This window comes from Caloenas nicobarica, chromosome 28 (assembly GCF_036013445.1).
Source record: "Caloenas nicobarica isolate bCalNic1 chromosome 28, bCalNic1.hap1, whole genome shotgun sequence".
Classification (NCBI taxonomy): Eukaryota; Metazoa; Chordata; class Aves; order Columbiformes; family Columbidae; genus Caloenas; species Caloenas nicobarica.
Window position 1 is genome coordinate 542,990 of NC_088272.1, and position 24,761 is coordinate 567,750.

The 24,761-nt window shown below is 62.4% G+C and overlaps 2 protein-coding genes across 5 annotated transcripts; both read right to left on the bottom strand.

Moving 5' to 3' along the window:
• Positions 1-253: 253 nt before the first annotated feature.
• On the bottom strand, positions 254-9,787 carry TTC5 (tetratricopeptide repeat domain 5). Of its 2 annotated transcripts, none has more exons than XM_065653064.1 (10): positions 9,690-9,787; positions 7,395-7,566; positions 5,650-5,861; positions 4,065-4,227; positions 3,153-3,244; positions 2,611-2,667; positions 2,244-2,390; positions 1,175-1,341; positions 926-1,070; positions 254-426 (listed from the first exon to the last, which is right to left on the bottom strand). In XM_065653064.1, the coding sequence occupies exons 1-10, from the start codon at positions 9,771-9,773 to the stop codon at positions 280-282; spliced, it is 1,386 nt and encodes a 461-aa protein (XP_065509136.1). In that variant the 5' UTR covers positions 9,774-9,787; the 3' UTR covers positions 254-279. The 2 variants fall into 2 exon arrangements, with proteins under 2 accessions (XP_065509136.1, XP_065509137.1); XM_065653065.1 differs by having other exon boundaries at positions 7,395-7,531; positions 9,690-9,771.
• Positions 9,788-11,572: 1,785 nt separating this feature from the next.
• On the bottom strand, positions 11,573-24,214 carry NDRG2 (NDRG family member 2). Of its 3 annotated transcripts, none has more exons than XM_065653070.1 (15): positions 24,147-24,214; positions 23,147-23,179; positions 21,659-21,764; positions 20,809-20,929; positions 19,518-19,580; positions 19,369-19,429; positions 18,632-18,718; positions 17,746-17,802; positions 16,734-16,828; positions 15,881-15,925; positions 15,159-15,210; positions 15,025-15,072; positions 14,912-14,947; positions 14,338-14,389; positions 11,573-12,356 (listed from the first exon to the last, which is right to left on the bottom strand). In XM_065653070.1, the coding sequence occupies exons 2-15, from the start codon at positions 23,174-23,176 to the stop codon at positions 12,196-12,198; spliced, it is 1,014 nt and encodes a 337-aa protein (XP_065509142.1). In that variant the 5' UTR covers positions 23,177-23,179; positions 24,147-24,214; the 3' UTR covers positions 11,573-12,195. The 3 variants fall into 3 exon arrangements, with proteins under 3 accessions (XP_065509142.1, XP_065509141.1, XP_065509140.1); XM_065653069.1 differs by having other exon boundaries at positions 21,659-21,767; XM_065653068.1 differs by lacking the exon at positions 24,147-24,214 and having other exon boundaries at positions 21,659-21,767; positions 23,147-23,270.
• Between the last annotated feature and the right edge of the window lie 547 nt (positions 24,215-24,761).

Genomic DNA, 24,761 nt, shown 5'->3' on the forward strand with positions numbered 1-24,761 from the left:
GGACGGCACGACGCGCCCAAGATGGCGCCGGTCGCCATGGAGACGCGCCGCGACCCTCCCAAGATGGCGCCCGTCGCCATGGAGACGCGCCCCGACCCTCCCAAGATGGCGCCGGTCGCCATGGAGACGCGCCGCGACCTTCCCAAGATGGCGCCCGTCGCCATGGAGACGCGCCCCGACCCTCCCAAGATGGCGCCCGTCGCCATGGAGACGCGCCCCGACCCTCCTAAGATGGCGGCGGGCGCGCGGCGCGGGAGTTCCCAGCCAATCAGGGGCCGTTTATTGCGGCGCCGGGGGCGTGTCCGGCAGAGGGGGCGGGGCCGAGAGCGCCAGGCGGGGCGGGGCCAGCGCGCTGGGGGGCGGGCGCTTCCCGTTGACCAATAGGGAGAGAGGAGACGAGACCCGGATGCCCGGGAACGAGAAGGTCTGGACCAGTGAACACCAGTACGGGCCAGTGAACACCAGTACGGACCACTGAACACCAGTACGGGCCAGCTGGGGCCGCCAGGGGAAACCAGTGACCCCCCCCGAGCCTCCCAGTTCATCCCAGTGACCCCCAGTGCCTCCCAGTAACGTCCCAGTATCACCCCCGTCCCTCCCAGTTCCCCCAAAGCTCCTCCCAGTTCATCCCAGTAACGCCCAGTCCCTCCCAGTTCATCCCAGTTCCCCCAAACCCCGTCCCAGTTCATCCCAGTGCCTCCCAGGGACCCCAAATCTCCTCCCAGTGTCCCCCAGTATGATCCCAGTAACATCCCAGTGACCCCCAGTCCCTCCCAGTTCATCCCAGTTCATCCCAGTTCCCCCAAACCTCCTCCCAGTTCATCCCAGTAACCCCCCCATTTCCCTCCCAGTGACCCCCCAGTCCCTCCCAGTCCCTCCCAGTCCAACCCAGTGACCCCCCAGTGTCTCCCAGTCCCCCCCTTACCTGGCCCTGGTGCAGATGCTGGTGCAGGGTCAGGTGGGGGTTGGGCACGCCCAGCCCCTCCCCCGGCCCCACCCCCCACCCGGGCGCCGCGTTGTAAACGGTGACGACGGCGACGGCCCCGCCCCCCACGGCCACGCCCAGCGCCCTGATTGGACAAGGGGGCGTCACGTGATGGCCCCCCCCCAAATGCCTGGCTCCCTTGGGGCACGCCTGGGTCCCCCCGGTCTTTGATTGACACCCGTCACTCACAGCGGGACCCTCTCCGGGGGGCTCAGGGTGAACAGGACGCGCCCACTCAGCACTTGTCCGGGATTGGCTCCTGGCCGCAGGGGGCGGAGCCCTTCGCTGGCCACGCCTCCCGCCGCAGCTCCGCCCACTTCCAGTCCCCGCCGGCTCCGTCCCCCCCGCGGCCGGACCTGCGAGCCCAAAAACCCCTTAATTTCCCCCAAATTTCCACGTATTTCCCCCCAAATCCCTTTGATTCCCCAACCAGATTGCCACGAAACCCCCTTATTTCGCCCCAAAATCCCCTTAAAACCTCCAAACCCCCTTCATTTCCCCCAAATTTCCATTAATTACCCCATATTTCCATTAATTTTCCCCCAAATCCCCCAGATTTTCCCCCAAGTTTCCCCCCGAACCCCCTCATTTCCCCCCAATTAATTTGACCCCCAAACCCCCTTAATTTTCCCCGGAATTTCCATCATTTGCCCCCTTAAAATGCCCCAAATTCCCGTAATTCCTCCAAATTTCCAACAATTTTCCCCAAAATCCCCTTAAAATGCCATGAAAATCCCTTTAATTTGCCCCAAAATTGCCCCCAAGCCCCCTTATTTTGCCCCCAAATTCCCTGAATAGCCCCGAAATCCATTAATTTCCCCCAAAAACCCCCATAGAAGCCCGAAAACCTCTTTAAAATGCCCCCAAATCCCGTTAAAATGCCCCAAAATTCCTTTAAAATGCCCCTAAATCCCCATAAAATCCCCCCAAATCTCCTTATAATGCCTCAAAAATCCTTTAAAATGCCTCAAAAGCCCATTAAAATGCCTCAAAAACCCTTTAAAATGCTTCAAAATGCCATTAGAAGCCCCCAAATCCCCCGAATTCCCCCTTATTTCTATTAATTTCCCCCCAAAACGCCCTGAAAACCCCTCAAAACGTCCCCAAACCAGCTTAAATCGCCCCCAAATCCCTTTAATTCCCCCAAACTGCCCCCAAACCCTCCGAATTCCCCTCTCAAATGCCCCAAACCGCTTCCGGTCCCGCCTTATATACTCCCCTGCGGAGGCCACGCCCCCCTCGGCCACGCCCCCCTCACCCGATTGGCCAGCGCCGCGCGCAGCCGCTCCAGGAAGTCCAGCAGGTGGGCGTGGCGCCGCCGAGGCTCCGCCCACCCGGGCGCCAGCGCCGCCGCGCGGCTCAGCCCGTCCAGCGCCGCCCCGAAGCGCTCCTGGTATTGGAGGAGCTGCCGGAGAGCGCTGATTGGCTGCGGCGCCCCCGGGGGTGGCTTCCCATTGGCCGCCGCGCCTGCCGCTCCACGCGGGGCCCGCCTCTGCTGCTGCGGCGGCTCCGGAGAGCGCTGATTGGCTGCCGCGCCTGCCGCTCCGCGCCCGCCTTGACGCTATTGGTCAAACCGCGGCGGCCACGCCCCCCGGCCCGCCCCTGCCGGCTCCCCATTGGCTCACGGTGGCGCGGTTGAGGTGCAGGTCGGGGTTGTTGGCAGCTTTGGGGTCCACCCGCTCCTGTTTTGGGGGGGGGGGGGGGGGAAATCCGGCCTTAGCCCCGCCCTCTAGCAACGCCCCGCCCCCTAGCAACCTCTCAGCGACCCCATAGGCCCGCTGTGATCACTTCGCCACGCCCCCTAGCAACGCCACGCCCCCCAGCAACCCCTAGACCTGTAGAGACCCCCGTGGCCACGCCCCCTGGCAACCCCATAGGCCCGCGGCACTCACGTGGCCACGCCCCCTGGCAACCCCGCAGCAACCCCATAGGCCCGCGGCGATTACGTGGCCACGCCCCTTAGCAACACCACGCCCCCTGGCAACCCCGCAGCAACCCCATAGGCCCGCGGCGATCACGTGGCCACGCCCCCTAGCAACCGCCCCCCCCTAGCAACCGCCCAGGCCTGATCCTACCCCGCAGGCCCGCAGGCCCCGAAACCCCCATTTTTTTTTTCCCCAAAAAAAGCTGGTTTTTCCCCCCAAAAGTGCCCCGGCCCCACACGTACAGCCTGTGCGTAGGCCCCCAAGGCCCGCTGGGCGTCCTGGGGGTTCTGCCCCCCAGCGAAAAACAGCGACACGTACGCGTTGCCCAGCACGTCTATGGGGGGGGAAAAACACGGGGTTAGACCCCCCCAGAAAACCTGAATTTCCACCAAAAACCACATTAAGTCCCCAAGTTGACCACAAAATTCTCCCCGAAACCCCCACTAAACCCCCAAATCCGCCCAAATTTATCCGAAATTTCCCCCCAAATCCCCCGTTAAAACCCAAAATCCTCCCAAATTTCCCCCAAACCCCCGAAATTTCCGCTCATAACCCCCATTAAACCTCCAAAATTCTCCCCAAATCCCCCCAAATCGCCCATTAAACCCCCAAATCCCCCATGAAACCCCCAAATCTCCTCCCCAATGTCCCCTTATACCCCAAATTTCCCCTTCAACGTCCCCAAATCCCATTCAATCCCCCTGAAATTTCCCCCCAAAATCCCCACTAAACCCCCAAATTTCCCCCCAAATCGCCCCTTAGATCCCAAAATTCCCCCCAAATTTCCCCCCAATACTCCCTTAGGTCCCAAATTTACCCCCAGTCCCCCTTAGGCACCAAATTTCCCTCCAAAACCCCCAAATTTCCCCCCAAAATCCCCCATTAAACCTCCAAATTTCCCCCCAACTCCCCCATGAAACCCCCAAAACCCCCAATTTCCCTTCAAATCCCCCATTAAACCTCCAAATTTCCCCCCAAATCCCCCATGAAACCCCCAAAACCCCCAATTTCCCTTCAAATCCCCCCATTAAACCCCCAAATTTCCCCGCAAATTTTCCCCCAAAGCCCCCATATTTCCCCCAAATTTCCCCCCCAAACCCCCAAATTCCCCCCAAGTTTTCCCCCAAATTTCCCCAAATGCCCCCAATCCGTACACCAGCTGCTGCCGTCGCGGGGGTCGCAGCGCACGGCGGCCTCGGCCTGGTCCCGGCTCTCCCGCAGGGCGCCCATGTTGTCCTTGTCCCCGTCCCTGTCCCTGTCCCCCCCCCCGGCCCGCAGCACCATCGACAGCAGCCGCCGCGCCTCCGCGTCCTCCCCCTGCCGTGTTTGGGGACGTTTCCGCACGTTTCAGGACATTTGGGGACACGTGATGTGCTGGAGATGCCGCACTCAAGATGGCCGCCAGGCCCCCAATTCCCCTCAATTAACCCCTTAATTAAGCCCTTCGAAATTCCCCCAAATCCCCAAATTCACCCCCAAAATCCCCTCGAAATTCCTCCAAATTCACCCAATAATGCCCCAAATTCACCCAATAATGCCCCAAAATGCCCCAAATCAACCCAAAATCAACCCCAAAAGCCCCAAAATCCCCCAAATCAACCCCAAATCCCCCCAAATCAACCCCAAATTCCCCCCCAACTCTCTCAAATCAACCCAAAATTCCCCCAAAATCCCTCAAATCAACCCAAATACCCCCAAAAACTCCCCCAAAATTCCCCCCAAATCAACCCAAAATCCCCCCCAAAATCAACCCAAATACCCCCCAAAAATCAACCCAAAAATCCCCAAAATCAACCCAAAAACTCCCCCAAAACCAACCCAAAATTCCCCCAAAACTCTCTCAAATCAACCCAAATACCCCCAAAAAACCAACCCCAAAATCCCCCAAATCAACCCAAATACCCCCCAAGACTCCCCCAAATTCCTCCAAAATTCCCCCCAAATCAACCCAAAATTCCCCCAAAACTCTCAAATCAACCCAAATCAACCCAAATACCCCCCAAACTCCCCCAAAACCAACCCAAAACTCTCTCAAATCAACCCAAATCAACCCAAATACCCCTCAAATCCCTCAAATCAACCCAAATACCCCCAAAAACTCCCCAAAATTCCCCCAAAACTCTCTCAACTCAACCCAAATACCCCCAAAAAACCAACCCCAAAATCCCCCCAATCAACCCAAATACCCCCCAAAAACTCCCCCAAATTCCCCCAAAATTCCCCCCAAATCAACCCAAAATTCCCCCAAAACTCTCAAATCAACCCAAATCAACCCAAATACCCCTCAAATCAACCCAAATACCCCCCAGAAACTCCCCCAAATTCCCCCAAAATTCCCCCCAAATCAACTCAAAAATCCCCAAAACCAACCCAAAATTCCCTCAAAATCCCTCAAATCAACCCAAATACCCCCAAAAACTCCCCCAAATTCCCCCAGAATTCCCCCCAAATCAACCCAAAATTCCCCCAAAACCAACCCAAAATTCCCCCAAAACTCTCAAATCAACCCAAATACCCCCAAAAAACCAACTCTAAAATCCCCCAAATCAACCCAAATACCCCTCAAATCCCTCAAATCAACCCAAATACCCCCAAAATCCCCCAAACCAACCCAAAACTCTCTCAAATCAACCCAAATACCCCTCAAATCCCTCAAATCAACCCAAATACCCCCAAAATCCCCCAAACCAACCCAAAACTGCCCCACCTCCCCCCAGACCACCCGAAGCGGACGCTCACGTGCTGCAGCGCGCCCCGGAAGCAGTCGTGCGCCCCCCGCAGGTCCCCGCGGCGCCAGCGCAGCTCCCCCAGCCGCGTCCAGGCGCGGCTCAGCCGCGGCTCCAGCTTCACGGCGCGGCCCAGCGCCTGCTCCGCCCCCGCCGCGCCCTGCGGCGCCACCGCCAGCGCCTGCGCCCGCAGCAGCAGCGCCCGCGCCCGCGACGACGGCGGCACTGCGGGACGGCAAGGCCACGCGCTGCGGACGCGCTGCACGCGGCGGACGCGCCCGGGGGCCGTGGTGGCCGGGGGGGCTCCATGGCGGCCGGGCCCATGGCGGCCAGGCCACACTCAACATGGCGGCCAAGGGGTCTCCATGGCAACCAGGCCACACTCAACATGGTGGGTGGGGGTAACCATGGTGACCAGGCCACTCTCAATATGGCGGCCAAGGGGTCTCCATGGCAACCAGGCCACACTCAACATGGTGGGTGGGGGTAACCATGGCGACCAGGCCACTCTCAATATGGCGGCCAGGGGGTAACCATGGTGACCAGGCCACTCTCAACATGGCGGCCAAGGGGTCTCCACGGCGACCAGGCCACACTCAATATGGCGGCCAAGGGGTCTCCACGGCGACCAAGCCACTCTCAACATGGCGGCCAAGGGGTCTCCATGGCGACCAGGCCACACTCAACATGGCGGCTGGGGGTAACCATGGCGACCAGGCCACACTCAACATGGCGGCTGGGGGTAACCATGGCGACCAGGCCACACTCAATATGGCGGCCAAGGGGTCTCCAAGGCGACCAGGCCACTCTCAATGTGGCGGCCAAGGGGTCTCCATGGCGACCAGGCCACTCTCAATATGGCGGCCAAGGGGTCTCCATGGCGACCAGGCCACTCTCAACATGGCAACCAGGGGGTAACCATGGTGACCAGGCCACTCTCAATGTGGCGGCCAAGGGGTCTCCATGGCGACCAGGCCACACTCAATATGGCGGCCAAGGGGTCTCCATGGCGACCAGGCCACTCTCAATGTGGCGGCCAAGGGGTCTCCATGGCAACCAGGCCACTCTCAACATGGTGGGTGGGGGTAACCATAGCGACCAAGCCACTCTCAATAAGGCGGCCGAGGGGTCTCCATGGCGACCAGGCCACTCTCAACATGGTGGCTGGAGGTAACCATGGCGACCAGGCCACTCTCAATATGGCGGCCAGGGGGTCTCCATGGCGACCAGGCCACACTCAACATGGTGGCTGGGGGTAACCATGGCGACCAGGCCACTCTCGATATGGCAGCCAGGGGGTAACCATGGCGACCAGGCCACTCTCAGTATGGCGGCCAAGGGGTCTCCATGGCGACCAGGCCACTCTCAATATGGCGGCCAAGGGGTCTCCATGGCGACCAGGCCACACTCAACATGGTGGCTGGGGGTAACCATGGCGACCAGGCCACTCTCGATATGGCAGCCAGGGGGTAACCATGGCGACCAGGCCACTCTCAATATGGCGGCCAAGGGGTCTCCATGGCGACCAGGCCACACTCAACATGGCGGCTGGGGGTAACCATGGCGACCAGGCCACACTCGATATGGTGGCCCTGCTGGCCCCTATCGACCCCCGCTGGCCCCCATCGTCCCTATCGACCCCCACTGGCCCCCGTCGTCCCCCGCTGGCCCCCGTCGTCCCCCGCTGGCCCCCGTCGACCCCCGCTGGCCCCCGTCGACCCCCGCCGGCCCCCGTCGCCCCCCGCTGGCCCCCGTTACCCGTCACTTGGTCCATGAGCTGCAGCGTCGCCTCCATCTGCCGGGCCAGGGCCTCGGGGTCAGCGGGGTCAGCGGGGTCAGCGGAGTCAGCGGGGTCAGCGGAGTCAGCGCCGGGGTCACGGGGCTTCTTGGGGAGGCTGTCACGGAAACGGTGAAGTTCGGTCACCAGGTCCTGGAGGGGGGGACACAGGAGTTCGGGAGGGGACCCAGGAGTGCCCCGAGGGACCCAGGAGTTCGGGGATAGACCCAGGAGTGCCCCAAGGGACCCAGGAGGTCGGGCGGGGAGGGACCCAGGAGTTTGGGAGGGGAGGGACCCAGGGGGGCCCCAAGGGACACACAAGTTCGGGAGGGGAGGGACCCAGGAGTGCCCCAGGGGACCCAGTAGTTCGGGGAGAGACCCAGGAGTGCCCCGAGGGACCCAGGAGTTCGGGGATAGACCCAGGAGTGCCCCAAGGGACCCAGGAGGTCGGCAAGGAACCCAGGAGTGCCCCAAGGGACCCAGGAGTTCGGGAGGGGACCCAGGAGCTCAGGAGGGACCCAGGGGGGCCCCAAGGGACCCAGGAGTTCGGGAGTGGACCCAGGAGTGCCTCAAGGGACCCAGGAGTGCCCCAAGGGACACACGAGTTCGGGAGGGGACCCAGGAGTGCCCCAAGGGACCCAGGAGTTCGGGGATAGACCCAGGAGTGCCCCGAGGGACCCAGGAATGCCCCAGGGGACCCAGGAGTTCGGGCAAGGGACCCAGGAGTGCCCCAAGGGACCCAGGAGTTCGGGAGGGGAGGGACCCAGGGGGGCCCCGAGGGACCCAGGAGTTCGGGAGGGACCCAGGAGTGCCCCAAGGGACCCAGGAGTTCGGGCAAGGGACCCAGGAGTGCCCCAAGGGACACACAAGTTCGGGAGGGGAGGGACCCAGGAGTGCCCCAAGGGACCCAGGAGTTCGCGAGGGGACCCAGGAGTGCCCCAAGGGACCCAGGAGTTCGGGGAGAGACCCAGGAGTGCCCCGAGGGACCCAGGAGTGCCCCAGGGAGCCAGGAGTTCGGGGAGAGACCCTGGAGTGCCCCAAGGGACCCAGGAGTTCGGGGATAGACCCAGGAGTGCCCCAAGGGACCCAGGAATTCGGGGAGAGACCCAGGAGTGCCCCAACGGACACAGGAGTTCGGGAGGGGACCCAGGAGTGCCCCAATGGACCCAGGAGGTCGGCAAGGGACCCAGGAGTGCCCCGAGGGACCCAGGAGGTCGGGAGGGGACCCAGGAGTGCCCCAAGGGACCCAGGAGGTCGGCAAGGGACCCAGGAGTGCCCCAAGGGACCCAGGAGGTCGGGCAAGGGACCCAGGAGTGCCCCAAGGGACCCAGGAGGTCGGCAAGGGACCCAGGAGTGCCCCAAGGGACCCAGGAGTTCGGGAGGGGACCCAGGAATGCCCCAGGTGACCCAGGAGTTCGGGGATAGACCCAGGAGTGCCCCAAGGGACCCAGGAGTTCGGGAGGGGACCCAGGAGTGCCCCAAGGGAGCCAGGAGGTCGGCAAGGGACCCAGGAGTGCCCCAAGGGACCCAGGAGTTCGGGAGGGGGACCCAGGAGTGCCCCAACGGACACAGGAGTTCGGGAGGGGACCCAGGAGTGCCCCAAGGGACCCAGGAGTTCGGGCAAGGGACCCAGGAGTGCCCCGAGGGACCCAGGAGGTCGGGCGGGGAGGGACCCAGGAGTTCGGGAGGGGAGGGACCCAGGGGGGCCCCAAGGGACCCAGGAGGTCAGGCAAGGGACCCAGGAGTGCCCCAGGGGACCCAGGAGTTCGGGGATAGACCCAGGAGTGCCCCAAGGGACCCAGGAGTTCAGGAAGGGGACCCAGGAGTGCCCCAAGGGACCCAGGAGGTCGGGCAAGGGACCCAGGAGTTCGGGGAGAGACCCAGGAGTGCCCCGAGGGACCCAGGAGTTCGGGGATAGACCCAGGAGTGCCCCAAGGGACCCAGGAGGTCGGCAAGGAACCCAGGAGTGCCCCAAGGGACCCAGGAGTTCAGGAAGGGGACCCAGGAGGTCGGGCAAGGGACCCAGGAGTGCCCCAGGGGACCCAGGAGTTCGGGGAGAGTCCCAGGAGTGCCCCAAGGGACCCAGGAGTTCGCGAGGGGACCCAGGAGTGCCCCAAGGGACCCAGGAGTTCGGGGAGAGACCCAGGAGTGCCCCGAGGGACCCAGGAATGCCCCAGGGGACCCAGGAGTTCGGGCAAGGGACCCAGGAGTGCCCCGAGGGACCCAGGCGTCCGGGCAATCCTCCCGCAAACCGGCCCCAGGAGTGCGGGACCCACCTGCAGCCTCCTCAGCGCCTCCTCCTCCTCATCCCCGTCCCCGTTTTCCCCTTCGGCCGCCGCCGCCGCCTCGGGAGCCGCCATTAGAGCGCCGAGCCCCGCCCCTTCCGCCCCAAACCCCGCCCCTTCCGCCCCGAAAGCCCCGCGCTTTCCCGCCACACTCAAAATGGCGCCCGCGACGCACCCAACATGGCGGCATCGCCACACCCAAGATGGCGACCCCGCCACACACAAAATGGCGGCCCCGCCACACACAAGATGGCGGCCCCGCCACACACAAGATGGCGGCCCCGCCACACACAAGATGGCGGCCCCGCCACACACAAAATGGCGGCGCGGCGCCCCAGCAGCCAATCCCCGCCGCGGATTTTCCCGCCCTTTTCCAGGTCCCGCCCCCCCACCGTGGCGTTTTCCCCTTTATTCCGTTTTTAATAATTTCCCCCCCAATTTCGCGCTTTCAATTAATTTCCCCTTTTAATATCCTTTGAAATATCTTGCCCTCTCTTCCCTTTTTTAACCTTTTCCCGCTTTAATCACTTTTTTAGCCTTTATTTATTTTTTTAACCATTATTTCCCTGCCTTTTAACCCATTTTTTCACCATTTTCCCCTTCCCGAATTAAAAAAACCAGCAGAAATCAGACAAAAACCACCAGAAAAGAGGATAAGCGAAACAGAATAAGCTCAACAAATAGATTTTAATGACGAAAAGTTGAAAGAAACGAGGTTTTAAAGGGTTTTGCGGCGCCGCTTCCGGGTTTGGCTCCACCTGCGGGAGGAAGAGGCGGGGTCAGGTGCCGGAAACTGGCTCCGGAAACCCCCGAACCCGCCCGGGACTCACCGATTGGCTCCGGAAACCCCCGAACCCGCCCGGGACTCACCGATTGGCTCCGGAAATCCCCGAACCCGCCCGGACCCCTCCGATTGGCTCCGTGAACCCCCGAACCCTCCCGGGACTCACCGATTGGCTCCGGAAACCCCCGAACCTGCCCGAGTGACTCCGGAAAGCGCCGAACCCACCGATTGGCTCCGGAAACCTCCGAACCCTCCCCGGGACTCTCCGATTGGCTCCGGAAATCCCCGAATCATCCCGGAACGCACCGATTGGCTCCGGAAATTCCCGAACCTCCCCGAGTGACTCCGGAAAGCGCCGAACCCTCCCCGGGAGTCTCCGATTGGCTCCGGAAATACCCGAACCCTCCCCGTACCCTCCGGAAACGCCCGAACGGCCCGACCAGCTCCGGTAACCCCCGAGTCCCCGCCTCGGAATCCCCCGATCGCTTCAGGGAGCCCCTGTACGACCCCCCAAAATCCGAGGAGGGGAACGGAACCGCTTCTTCCCCCCACCCCGGGTGAAGAAGGAGCCGCTTGCTGCTCTGCGACGCCGCTAAAACCCCGGGCCCGCCCTCGGCTGGCGGCGGCGGGGGGAACGCGGGTCGGGAATGGCGATCGCGAGGTCGATATCGCGATAGGGGCCGCGATACGAGCGGTTAAACCCGCCCTACCCCCCCCCGCCCCGTCCTTTTACCGGTCGCTCCGGCTCCCGCGCGGCGACTGAGGCGGCCACGCCCCCCGCGCTCCCATTGGCCGCCGGGTCCCGGGGGCGTGGCCGCGCTCCCATTGGCCGCCGCGCTCAGCCCGTCCCCATTGACGCCGCGCGGCCACGCCCCCCATTCACCGCCGCCTGGCCACGCCCCCCCCCCGCGGTCTCGGCCAATCAGCGCCCGCTCCGCTTTCCCGCACCCGTTCTGTGAATGGGCGGTCGCGGGTTGGAGTGAACGAGAGGTTTAATTGGGGGTTAATGGGGGGATTTGGGGGGGGTCTGGGGGGGGGTCCCAAAAATTTGGGGGGGGGGGGGGAATTGGAGGAGGGGAGGTTTTTTGGGGGGGGGGGGCGGGATTTTGGGGTGTTTAAGGGGGTTTTGGGGGATCCTAAATAGTTGGGGGGGGGTTGGGGGGGGTCCCAAAATTTTGGGGGGGAATTGGAGGGGGGGAGGTTTTTTGGGGAGGGGGGTGGGATTTTGGGGTGTTTAAGGGGGTTTTGGGGGATCCTAAATAGTTGGGGGGGGGTTGGGGGGGAATTGGAGGGGGGGAGGTTTTTTGGGGAGGGGGTTGGGATTTTGGGGGGGGGGGTTGGGGGGGTCCCAAAATTTGGGGGGGCAGGTCCATGGGGTGGGATTGGGGGCGGGGGGGCCCATTTTGGGGGAGGGGTGGGGGAATTTAGGGGCAGTTTTGGGGCAGTGTCAGGGATTTCGGGGCAGTTGGGGACCCAGGAGTTCGGGACGGGGGGTCACAGGGCTCAAGGGAGGGACCCAGGAGTTCTGGGAGGGACCCAGGAGTGCCCCAAGAGACCCAGGAGCTTGGCAGGGACCCAGGTGTCCGGGGAACCCTCCCCCCCTCCAAAGGGACCCAGGAGTTCGGGACAGTTTCAGGGCATTTGGGGCAGTTTTAGGGCCATTTCAGGGCAGTTTCGGGGCATTTTGGGGCCGTTCCGGGGGTTTTCCCGGGCTCAGGGCGGAGGGGGCGTGTCCTTGCCGGCCCCGCCCCCCAGGCTGCCACGTGACAGGGTTCGGCTCCGCCCCCGCTCGCCGTCCCCGCCCCCGCCGGAAGTGACGCTGCAGAGGGAGGCGGTTCGGGAGCGGGAAAGTCGCGTCATGGTGGCCGCGGCCACTGGGGGAGGAGCCAATGAGGACACGCCCCCTGGCCGGACACGCCCCCTTGCCGGGACACGCCCCCCCCTGGCCGGGCCACGCCCCCATTGCCGGGACACGCCCCCTGCCCGGGCCACGCCCCCTGCCCGGGACACGCCCCCCGGGGCCGCTCCCAGTTCATCCCAGTTCAATCCAGTTCATCCCAGTGAGTCCCGGTTGTGCCCTGGTGCCTCCCAGTATCGCCCCAGTGTCATCCCAGTCCCTCCCAGTTCATCCCAGTATCACCCCAGTGTCATCCCAGTCCCTCCCAGTTCATCCCAGCATCACCCCAGTTCACCCCAGTGACCCCCCAGTCCCTCCCAGTTCATCCCAGTATCGCCCCAGTATCATCCCAGTGCCTCCCAGTCCATCCCAGTATCACCCCAGTGTCTCCCAGTCCCTCCCAGTTCATCCCAGTGACCCCCCAGTACCATCCCAGTATCACCCCAGTGCCTCCCAGTCCCTCCCAGTTCATCCCGGTGACTCCCACTGATTCCCAGTGACTCCCAGTATCACCCCAGTGTCTTCCAGTCCCTCCCAGTATCACCCCAGTATCACCCCAGTCCCTCTCAGTACCATCCCAGTGTCTTCCAGTTCATCCCAGTGTCTCCCAGTCCCTCCCAGTCCCTCCCAGTATCACCCCAGTATCATCCCAGTCCCTCCCAGTACCATCCCAGTGTCTTCCAGTTCATCCCAGTGAATCCCAGTCTCTCCCAGTTCATCCCAGTCCCTCCCAGTATCATCCCAGTGTCATCCAGTTCATCCCAGTATCATCCCAGTATCACCCCAGTCCCTCCCAGTACCATCCCAGTGTCTTCCAGTTCATCCCAGTGAATCCCAGTCCCTCCCAGTCCCTCCCAGTATCACCCCACTGTCATCCAGTTCATCCCAGTTCCTCCCAGTCCATCCCAGTCCATCCCAGTTCATCCCAGCATCACCCCAGTATCATCCCAGTCCCTCCCAGTATCATCCCAGTCCCTCCCAGTATCATCCCAGTTCATCCCAGCTCATCCCAGTCCCTCCCAGTCCCCCCAGTGTGTTAATGGCGCCACACGTGTGTCACGCGGGGGGAAGTGATGTCACTCGTGGGGTGGGCGGGGCCGATGACGTCATCGTCCCTACCTGAGCCCCGGCGCCGCCCGCGCTCCGGCACGGGGAGGACTGCCCAATTAACCCCAATTAACCCCAATTAACCCCAATTAACCCCAATTAACCCCGATTAACCCCGATTAACCCCGATCGACCCCTGATTAACCCCAATTCACCCCTAATTAACCCCATTTCACCCCTAATTAACCCCAATTCACCCCTAATTAACCCCTCATTCACCCCTAATTCACTCCTAATTAACCCCTAATTCACCCCTAATTAGCCCCCTAATCGACCCCCAAGAGACCCCCTAATTAAGCCATAATTAACCCCTAATTACTCCTAATAAACCCCCTGATTAACCCCAATTGACCCCAACCCCTAATTATCCCCAAATTAACCCCCTAATTAACGCCTAAATAACCACAAATTGACCGCCTTAATAAGCCCAGTTAACCCCTAATTAACTCCTAATTAAGCCCGAATCAACCCCCTAATTAACCCCTGTTAAACCCCTAATTAACCTCTAATGGACCCCTAACTGACTGCCTAATTAACCCCAAATTAAGCCCCCAATTAACCCCTAATCGACCCCCTAATTAACCCCGGGGCTCACTAATTACCCCAAACCCCTTAATTACCCCTTGGTAATTAACCTCCTAGATTCTTAATTACCCCCCTTAGGGTCTTAATTACCCCCTTTAGGTCTTAATTACCCCAGTAGGGTCTTAATTACCTCCTTTAGGGTCTTAATTGCCCCTGCAGGGTGTTAATTACCCCCCGTAGGGTCTGAATTAGCCCTGGAGGGTGTTAATTACCCCCCGGGGGTGTCAATGTGTTAACGAGGGCGCTAACAAGCGCTAATTACTCACTGTAGCCCATCCCCTGCACGAAGTACTTGAAGGCCTCGGTCAGCTTGGCCGGCTGGGGTCAGAGGTCAAGGTCAAGGTCAAGGTCAGGGCCATGCCATTGCCCCCCCCCCCAGCCGCCCCCGTGACCTTTGACCCCCGTGACCCCTGACCCCCCGTGACCTTTGACCCCACGACCCCATCCCCACGTGACCCCTGACCCCCATGACCTTTGACCCCCACGACCCCATCCCCACGTGACCCCTGACCCCCCGTGACCTTTGACCCCCACGACCCCATCCCCACGTGACCCCTGACCCCCCGTGACCTTTGACCCCCACGACCCCATCCCCACGTGACCCCTGACCCCCCGTGACCTTTGACCCCCACGACCCCACCCCCACGTGACCCCCTGACCCCCATGACCTTTGACCCCCACGACCCCATCCCCATGTGACCCCTGACCCCCCATGACCTTTGACCCCCACGTGACCCCTGACCCCCCGTGACCCTTGACCCCCACGACCCCATCCCCACGTGACCCCTGGCCCCCCGTGACCTTTGACCCTTGACCCCCCCCCCACCCCCCGGTCCTCACCTGGGAGATCTGGGGCTGCCCCCCTCCGTCCGCCATCTGTGGGGGGTCAAAGGTCACGGGGGGGGGTCAGAGGTCAGGGTGGGGAGGGTCAGAGGTCAGGGGTCAGAGGTCACCTTGAGGAAGGAGGTCTGGGTGGGGTCCAGCTTGGCGTTGCACTCGACCTGCAGGGGGCGGCGTCACGTGACTGGGGCCGCGGTGTCAGGTGACCTCGGGGGTGGGGGGGGTCCAAGGTCAGAGGTCAACTCACCGCGGCGTCCTCATGGGGGGACCCGTCGCCAACGACCAATAGGACGGGGCAGCTGGGGGGGCGGGGCCAGAGTGACCAATGGGGACCCTTAGGGACTATAGGGACCCATAGGGACCCATAGGGACCATAGGGACCCATAGAGACCCATAGGGACCATAGAGACCCATAGGGACCCATAGGGACCATAGGGACCCATAGGGACCCATAGGGACCCATAGGGACCATAGGGACCCATAGGGACCCATAGAGACCCATAGAGACCCATAGAGACCCATAGAGACCCATAGGGACCCATAGGGACCATAGGGACCCATAGGGACCCATAGGGACCCATAGGGACCATAGGGACCCATAGGGACCCATAGGGCCCATAGGGACCCATAGGGACCATAGAGACCCATAGGGACCCATAGGGACCCATAGGGCCCATAGGGACCCATAGGGACCATAGAGACCCATAGGGACCCATAGGGACCCATAGGGACCCATAGAGACCCATGGGGACCCATGGGGACCCATGGGGACCCATAGGGACCATAGGGACCCATAGAGACCATAGAGACCCATAGGGACCCATAGAGGCCATAGGGACCCATAGAGACCCATAGAGACCCATAGGGACCCATAGGGACCCATAGGGACCCATAGGGACCCATAGGGAGCCATAGAGGGGTCACTGGTTTGAACTGGGAGGCACTGGTCAGGGGTCAAAGGTCACTCACCGCAGGGTCCTGGTCCCACTTCGCTCCAGGCCCAGGTCACCGCGGCTGGGAATGGACCAGTGTAAACCAGTACGGACTGGTATAAACCAGTACGGACCAGCATAAACCAGTACGGACCAGTGTAAACCAGTACGGACCAGTATAAACCAGTACGGACCAGTGTAAACCAGTACGGACCAGTGTAAACCAGTGTGGACTGGTGACCCCCCCTCTCTGGTGACCCCCCAGTTCCATCCCAGTTCCCTCCCAGTCCCTCCCAGTTCATCCCAGTGACCCCCCAGTCCCTCCCAGTCACCCCAGAGCCCTTCCCAGTAACATCCCAGTTCATCCCAGTGCCCTCCCAGTCCCTCCCAGTTCATCCCAGTGACCCCCCAGTGTCTCCCAGTCCCTCCCAGTTCATCCCAGTGACCCCCCAGTGTCTCCCAGTCCCTCCCAGTTCATCCCAGTTCCCTCCCAGTCCCTCCCAGTCCCTCCCAGTTCATCCCAGTGACCCCCCAGTCCCTCCCAGTCACCCCAGAGCCCTTCCCAGTAACATCCCAGTTCATCCCAGTTCCCTCCCAGTCCCTCCCAGTCCATCCCAGTGACCCCCCAGTTCCCTCCCAGTCCCTCCCAGTTCATCCCAGTTTCCTCCCAGTCCCTCCCAGTTCATCCCAGTTCCCTCCCAGTCCCTCCCAGTTCATCCCAGTGACCCCCCAGTCCCTCCCAGTCACCCCAGAGCCCTTCCCAGTAACATCCCAGTAAGCCCCAGTAACCCCCAGTACCATCCCAGTGTCTCCCAGTTCATGGCGGCCCCTCCCCCGGCCCAAACCAGCCCAAACCAGCCCAAACCAGCCCAAACCAGCCCAGGCAGCACCTGTTGTACATGGCCCAGAGCAGCCCGGCGTTGGGCGCCCCCTCCAGCCGCTCCCGCAGCCGCCGCACGGGGGGCGGGGCCAGCGCCAGCTCCGCCTGCAGAGCAGGACGAACCGGGTCCAACCGCTGCCCGGCCGTGACCGCCCGCTGACCCCAGTGACCCCAGTGACCCCGGTGCCCCAGTGACCCCAGTGACCCCAGTGCCCCAGTGCCCCCAGTGCCCCCAGTGACCCCCAATGCCCCCAGTGACCCCAGTGCCCCCCAGTGACCCCAGTGCCCCCAGTGACCCCAGTGACCCCAGCGCCCCCCAGTGCCCCCAGTGACCCCAGTGACCCCAGTGCCCCCAGCGCCCCCCAGTGACCCCAGTGCCCCCCAGTGCCCCCCAGTGACCCCCAGTGCCCCCAGTGCCCCCAGTGCCCCCAGTGACCCCAGTGACCCCAGTGACCCCCAGTGACCCCAGTGCCCCCCAGTGACCCCCAGTGACCCCCAGTGACCCCAGTGACCCCAGTGACCCCCAGTGCCCCCAGCGACCCCAGTGACCCCAGTGCCCCCCAGTGACCCCAGTGCCCCCAGTGACCCCCAGTGCCCCCAGTGACCCCAGTGCCCCCAGTGCCCCCCAGCGCCCCCAGTGACCCCAGTGCCCCCCAGTGCCCCCCAGTGACCCCAGTGCCCCCCAGTGACCCCAGCGCCCCCCAGTGCCCCCCAGTGCCCCCCAGTGCCCCCAGTGCCCCCAGTGCCCCCCAGCGACCCCAGTGCCCCCCAGTGCCCCCGGTGCCCCCAGTGCCCCCAGTGCCCCCAGTGCCCCCCAGTGACCCCAGTGACCCCCAGTGACCCCAGTGCCCCCAGTGACCCCAGTGCCCCCAGTGCCCCCCAGTGACCCCCAGTGACCCCCAGTGACCCCCAGTGCCCCAGTGACCCCAGTGCCCCCAGTGACCCCCAGCGACCCCAGTGCCCCCCAGTGCCCCCAGTGCCCCCCAGCGCCCCCCAGTGCCCCCAGCGCCCCGAGCCCTGACCTGGCTGAACAGGTGCCCCAGGATCAGCTCGTTGGTCGACGCCGTCAGGCCCAGGAGCTGTGGGAGACGGGGCCGCTGAGACCCAGAGAGCCCCATAGGGACCATAGGGACCCATAGGGACCAGAGAGCCCCATAGGGACCATAGGGACCCATAGGGACCAGAGAGACCCATAGGGACCCATAGGGACCAGAGAGCCCCATAGGGACCATAGGGACCCATAGGGACCAGAGAGCCCCATAGGGACCATAGGGACCCATAGGGACCAGAGAGCCCCATAGGGACCCATAGGGACCCATAGGACCCAGAGAGACCCATAGGGACCCATAGGGACCAGAGAGCCCCATAGGGACCCATAGGGACCAGAGAGACCCATAGGGACCCAGAGAAACCCATAGGGACCCATAGGGACCAGAGAGCCCCATAGGGACCCATAGGGACCAGAGAGACCCATAGGGACCCAGAGAGACCCATAGGGACCCATAGGGACCAGAGAGCCCCATAGGGACCCATAGGGACCCATAGGACCCAGAGAGACCCATAGAGACCCATAGGGACCCATAGGGACCCAGAGAGCCCCATAGGGACCATAGGGACCCATAGGGACCCATAGGGACCCATAGGGACCATAGGGACCAGAGAGCCCCATAGGGACCCATAGGGACCACAGGGACCCATAGGGACCAGAGAGCCCCATAGGGACCCATAGGACCCAGAGAGACCCATAGGGACCATAGGGACCCATAGGGACCAGAGAGCCCCATAGGGACCCATAGGGACCCATAGGGACCCAGAGAGCCCCAGAGGGACCCAGAGAGCCCCATAGGGACCAGAGAGCCCCATAGGGACCCATAGGGACCCATAGGAGCCTCTGGTGCCCCCGCCCACCTTGTGCGCCGCCCAATCCATCCAACCACGGGCCTTGGCGTCCAGGTTGACGAGAACGAGACCCTCGACCTGCAGGGGGCGCTCGAGCTGCGGGGAGAGACCCATAGGGACCAGTGGGGGCCATAGGGACCAGTGGGGGCCATAGGGACCAGTGGGCACCCATAGGGACCATAGAGCCCCATAGGGACCATAGAGCCCAATGCGGACCCATAGGGACCATAGAGCCCCATAGGGACCATAGAGCCCAATGCGGACCCATAGGGACCATAGAGCCCCATAGGGACCATAGAGCCCCATAGGCTCCAGTGGGCACCCATAGGGACCATAGAGCCCAATGCGGACCCATAGGGACCATAGAGCCCCATAGGGACCATAGAGCCCAATGGGGACCCATAGGGACCATAGAGCCCCATAGGGACCACAGAGCCCAATGCGGACCCATAGGGACCATAGAGCCCCATAGGGACCACAGAGCCCAATGCGGACCCATAGGGACCATAGAGCCCCATAGGGACCATAGAGCCCAATGCAGACCCATAGGGACCATAGAGCCCCATAGGCTCCAGTGGGCACCCATAGGGACCATAGAGCCCAATGCGGACCCATAGGGACCATAGAGCCCCATAGGGACCATAGAGCCCAATGCGGACCCATAGGGACCATAGAGCCCCATAGGGACCACAGAGCCCCACAGCGCCCCAGAAGTGCCCCCCAAGTCCCCGCCCCACGGCACTCACCGCAAACTTGGCCAATACGAAGGCTCCGGCCCCCACCCCCATGCCGATGATGGTGGCCACGCTATGGGGCGGGGGGGGGAGGGGGGGTCAGAGGTCACGGGGTCACGTGACACGCCCCCCCAGCCCCCCGACCCCGTCCCCCAACTCACTTGAGGTGCTCGAGGACCAATGGGAGCAGCTCGGCCAGTTGGTCCAATGAGGGGTATTGGTACCTGGGGGGGGCGGGGCCGAGGGGTCAGCGGGGGGGCAGTGGGGTCAATGGGGGGGCAGTGGGGTCAACGGGGTCAACGGGGGGCAGTGGGGTCAATGGGGTCAGCGGGGGGGCAGTGGGGTCAATGGGGGGTCAGTGGGGTCAACGGGGGGGCAGTGGGGTCAATGGGGGGCAGTGGGGTCAACGGGGGGCAGGGGGGTCAACGGGGTCAGCGGGGGGGCAGTGGGGTCAATGGGGGGTCAGTGGGGTCAATGGGGTCAGCGGGGGGGCAGTGGGGTCAATGGGGGGCAGTGGGGTCAATGGGGTCAGCGGGGGGGCAGTGGGGTCAATGGGGTCAATGGGGGGTCAGTGGGGTCAACGGGGGCAGTGGGGTCAATGGGGGCAGTGGGGTCAATGGGGTCAACGGGGGGGCAGTGGGGTCAATGGGGGGCAGTGGGGTCAATGGGGGTTCAGTGGGGTCAATGGGGGGCAGTGGGGTCAATGGGGTCAATGGGGGGCAGTGGGGTCAATGGGGGGTCAGTGGGGTCAACGGGGGCAGTGGGGTCAATGGGGTCAATGGGGGGGCAGTGGGGTCAATGGGGTCAGCGGGGGGGCAGTGGGGTCAATGGGGGGCAGTGGGGTCAATGGGGCCAATGGGGGGGCAGTGGGGTCAATGGGGGCAACTGGGGGGCAATGGGGTCAATGGGCACAATGGAGTGAACTGGGGGTTAATGGGGTGAACTGGGGGTCAATGGGGCCAACTGGGATCAACGGGGGGTGAACTAGGGGTCAATGGGGCCAACTGGGAACAACTGGGAACAACTGGGAGGCAATGGGGTCAACTGGGGGGCAATGGGCCCAACTGGGATCAACTGGGGGTCAATGGGGCCAACTGGGGCCAACTGGGATCAACTGGGGGTCAATGGGGCCAACTGGGGGGCAATGGGGCCAACTGGGGGGCAATGGGGTCAACTGGGGCCAACTGGGATCAACTGGGGGTCAATGGGGCCAACTGGGGGGCAATGGGGCCAACTGGGGCCAACTGGGATCAACTGGGGGTCAATGGGGCCAACTGGGGGGCAATGGGCCAACTGGGGGTCAATGGGGCCAACTGGGGGTCAATGGGCCAACTGGGGGGCAATGGGCCAACTGGGGGGCAATGGGGCAAGTTGGGGGTTCAACGAGGTCAATGGGTGAACTGGGGGTCACTGGGCCAAACTGGGGGGGCCCAGGGGTCAGAGGTCGCGCACCCGGGCGGGTAGGGCGGCGCCCCGTCCTCCATGCCGGGCGGGTCCACGTGGACCAATAGGAAGTTGCGGACGATCTCCTGCATCTCCTCGTGGGCGAAGAGCGGCGCGAAGCACGTCTGGTCTGGGGAGGGACCCAGGCGTCCGGGGGGACCCAGGAGTGCCCCGGAGTAGGGGACCCAGGCGTCCGGGGGGACCCAAAACCCCCTAAAAACCCCCCAAAAAAGGGACCCGGGTGTCCGGGAGTGACCCAGGAGTTCGGGAGGGACCCAGGAGTGCCCCAAGGTAGGGGACCCAGGCGATCGGGGGGACCCAAAACCCCCTAAAATCCCCCTAAAACGCCTCCTAAAAGAGGGACCCAGGAGTTCGGGAGGGACCCAGGAGTCCGGGGGGGGGGACCCAGGAGTGCCCCAGATTAGGGGACCCAGGCATCGGGGGGGACCCAAAACCCCCTAAAATCCCCTTAAAAGGGACCCAGGAGTTCGGGAGGGACCCAGGAGTCCGGGGGGGGACCCAGGAGTGCCCCAAAAGAGGGAACCCAGGCATCCGGGAGGACCCAAAACCCCCTAAAATCCCCTTAAAAGGGACCCAGGAGTTCGGGAGGGACCCAGGAGTGCCCCAGATTAGGGGACCCAGGCATCGGGGGGGACCCAAAACCCCCTAAAATCCCCTTAAAAGGGACCCAGGAGTTCGGGAGGGACCCAGGAGTGCCCCAAAAGAGGGAACCCAGGCATCCGGGAGGACCCCAAACCCCCTAAAAATCCCCTTAAAAGGGACCCAGGAGTTCGGGAGGGACCCAGGAGTGCCCCAAAAAGAGGGAACCCAGGCATCCGGGGGTGGGCGGGGCACTCACAGGTGTGTCCGACATCCGGGAAGGTGAGGAGGGCGGGGCGGAAGGGGCGGGGCGACCCCGCCCACGTGACCCGCAGGGCGCCATAGGGCGTGTCCAGCAGCGCCCCCTGCTGGGGGAGGCGCCGCTCTCAGCCGCCGGCTCCGCCCCCAAATTCCGGGGTTTTGACCCCAAATTACACCGTTTCGACCCCAGAAACCCGCCCCGCCACGGCCCCAAAGTTTTTCGCCCCGAGCTCCGCATTCCTCGCCCAAAGTTGGCCCCAAAATTCGCGATTCTTACCCCGAATTTTCTACTTGTCCCCCCCCAAAATTGGCCCTTTCTGCCTCAAAATTCAGAAATTTTACACCCAATTTAGGGGCTTATTGCCCAAATTTGGCTCCTTCTGCCCTTAAATTAACGATTCTTACCCCCGAACGTAACAATTTTTGCCCCAAAATTTGCCCCTTCTGTGCCAAAATTAACAATTTTTGCCCCAAAATTTGCCCCTTCTGTGCCAAAATTAACAATTTTTACCCCAAAATTCGCCCCTTCTGTGCCAAAATTAACAATTTTTACCCCGAATCCCCCATTTATCCCCCCAAATTGGCCCTTTCTACCCCCAAATTAACGATTTTTACCCCAAATCAGCCCTTTCCTCCCCCAAATTCATGAGTTTTACCCCGAATTTAACAATTTTTACCCCAATTTCCCTGCTTCTCCCCCCAAAATTGAACCTTTTTTGCCCCAAAATTATCAAGTTTTACCTCAAAATTGGCACCTGCTGCTCGAAAATTAATGAGATTTACACCAAATTCAACGATTTTCACCCCAAATTCCACATTTATCAGCCAAAATTGGCCAAAATGGCCCTTTCTGACCCCAAATTGCCCATTTTTCTCCAAAATTCACTCATTTCCAACCAAAATCACCCGTTTTGCCTTGAATTCCCTATTTCACCCCCCAAATTCTCTGTTCTGAGCCAAATTTCATCCCCAAATGCCCCGTTTTTCCCCCAAATTCCCCAATTTTGCTCCAAATTTCCTCATTTTCCTCCAAAATTGCCAATTTCCCCCCAAATTCCGCAATTTCCCCCAAATTCCGCAATTTCCCCCAAATCCCCTCCCCCATTTTCCCTCAAATTTCCCCAAATTTCCCCCAATTCCCCCCAAATTTCCCCTCAGATTTCCCAAATTTCCCCCAATTCCCCCCAAATTTCCCCTCAGATTTCCCAAATTTCCCCAAATTTCCCCTCAAATTTCCCAAATCCCCCCAAATTCTCCCCAAAATCCCTTCCAATTTCCGCATTCCGTCAAAACTTCCCTCTAATTTTTTTCCCCAATTTCCCCCCAAATCTCCTCTCAAATTCCCAAATTCCCCCCAAATTTCACCAATTTCCCTCTGATTTCCCAATTTCCCCCAAATTCTCCCCAAATCCCCCCACTTCGCCCCAAAATTGTGCAATTTTCCCCCAAATTCCCTTTTTCCCCCCAAATCCCCCCGTTTTCTCACCTCGGGGGGAGGGGCCTCATGCGGTTCCATGACCTTTAGGGGCGGGGTCAAAGGTCACCCCGAACCCCTCCACCCCAAAACCCCTGGGAAGGACCCAGGAGTTCGGGAGGGACCCAGGAGTGCCCCAAGGGACCCAGGAGTTCGGGAGGGACCCAGGCGTGCCCCAAGCGACCCCGCCGTTCGGGCCCCACCCCATTAAAGGAACCCAGGCGTCCGGGAGTGACACGGGTGTCCCGAAGGGACCCAGGCGTCCGGGGGAGGACCCAGGAGTTCGGGGGGAGGGGGGAGGACCCAGGAGTTCGGGAGGGACCCAGGAGTTCGGGGGGGACCCAGGAGTGCCCCAAGGGACCCAGGAGTTCGGGAGGGGACCCAGGAGTGCCCCAAGGGACCCAGGAGTTCGGGAGGGGACCCAGGAGTTCGGGAGGGGACCCAGGAGTTCGGGAGGGACGCAGGTGTCCTGAGGGGACCCAGGAGTTCGGGAGGGACCCAGGAGTTCGGGAGGGGACCCAGGAGTGCCCCAAGGGACCCAGGAGTTCGGGAGGGGACCCAGGAGTGCCCCAAGGGACCCAGGAGTTCGGGAGGGGACCCAGGAGTGCCCCAAGGGACCCAGGAGTTCGGGAGGGGACCCAGGAGTGCCCCAAGGGACCCAGGAGTTCAGGAGGGGACCCAGGAGTGCCCCAAGGGACCCAGGAGTTCGGGAGGGACCCAGCAGTTCGGGAGGGGACCCAGGTGTCCTGAGGGGACCCAGGAGTGCCCCAAGGGACCCAGGAGTTCGGGAGGGGACCCAGGAGTGCCCCAAGGGACCCAGGAGTTCGGGAGGGGACCCAGGAGTTCGGGAGGGGACCCAGGAGTTCGGGAGGGACGCAGGTGTCCTGAGGGGACCCAGGAGTTCGGGAGGGACCCAGGAGTTCGGGAGGGGACCCAGGAGTGCCCCAAGGGACCCAGGAGTTCGGGAGGGGACCCAGGAGTGCCCCAAGGGACCCAGGCGTTCGGGACCCACCTGCCACCTTCAGTTGTCTTTGCCGAAAACAGCCCCTCCCCCACCCCGGCCCCTCCCCCCGCCCCTCCCCTCCCCCCCACCCCACCCCTTTAAGGGGGAACCCAGGCGTTCGGGGGGGGGGGAACCCAGGCGTTCGGGAGGGGACCCAGGCGTCCGGCCGGACGCCTGGGTCCCCTCCCGAACGCCTGGGTCCCCCTTTCGCGAAGGCTGATGGGATATGGGGGGGGTGGGGGGAGGGGCCTCACCCGGACGCCTGGGTTCCCAACTCCCCCCCCCCCCCCCGCAGCGATCACACCCGACGCTCATTAAGGGTAATTAACGCTTTTAATTGACTCATCACAGGCGGAGGGGGGAGGGGCCGCGCCCCCTCATTACCGATCGTCACGAAGCGGCGCTTAATTAACTCGCTTGGTCCCTGGATTGATTAATTAATCAGCAGAGCGGATTAAATTAATTAATTGGTCCCGGGAAGGGGGATTAATTAATTGGGGGGGGGGCGGGGCCAAGGAGGTGATTGACAGGTGGGAAAAGCCGGGATTAAACTGGGATTAAGGGCGAATTAGACCGGGTTTAATAGGGGAGGAACTGGGGGTTTAACCCGGGATTAACGTGAGG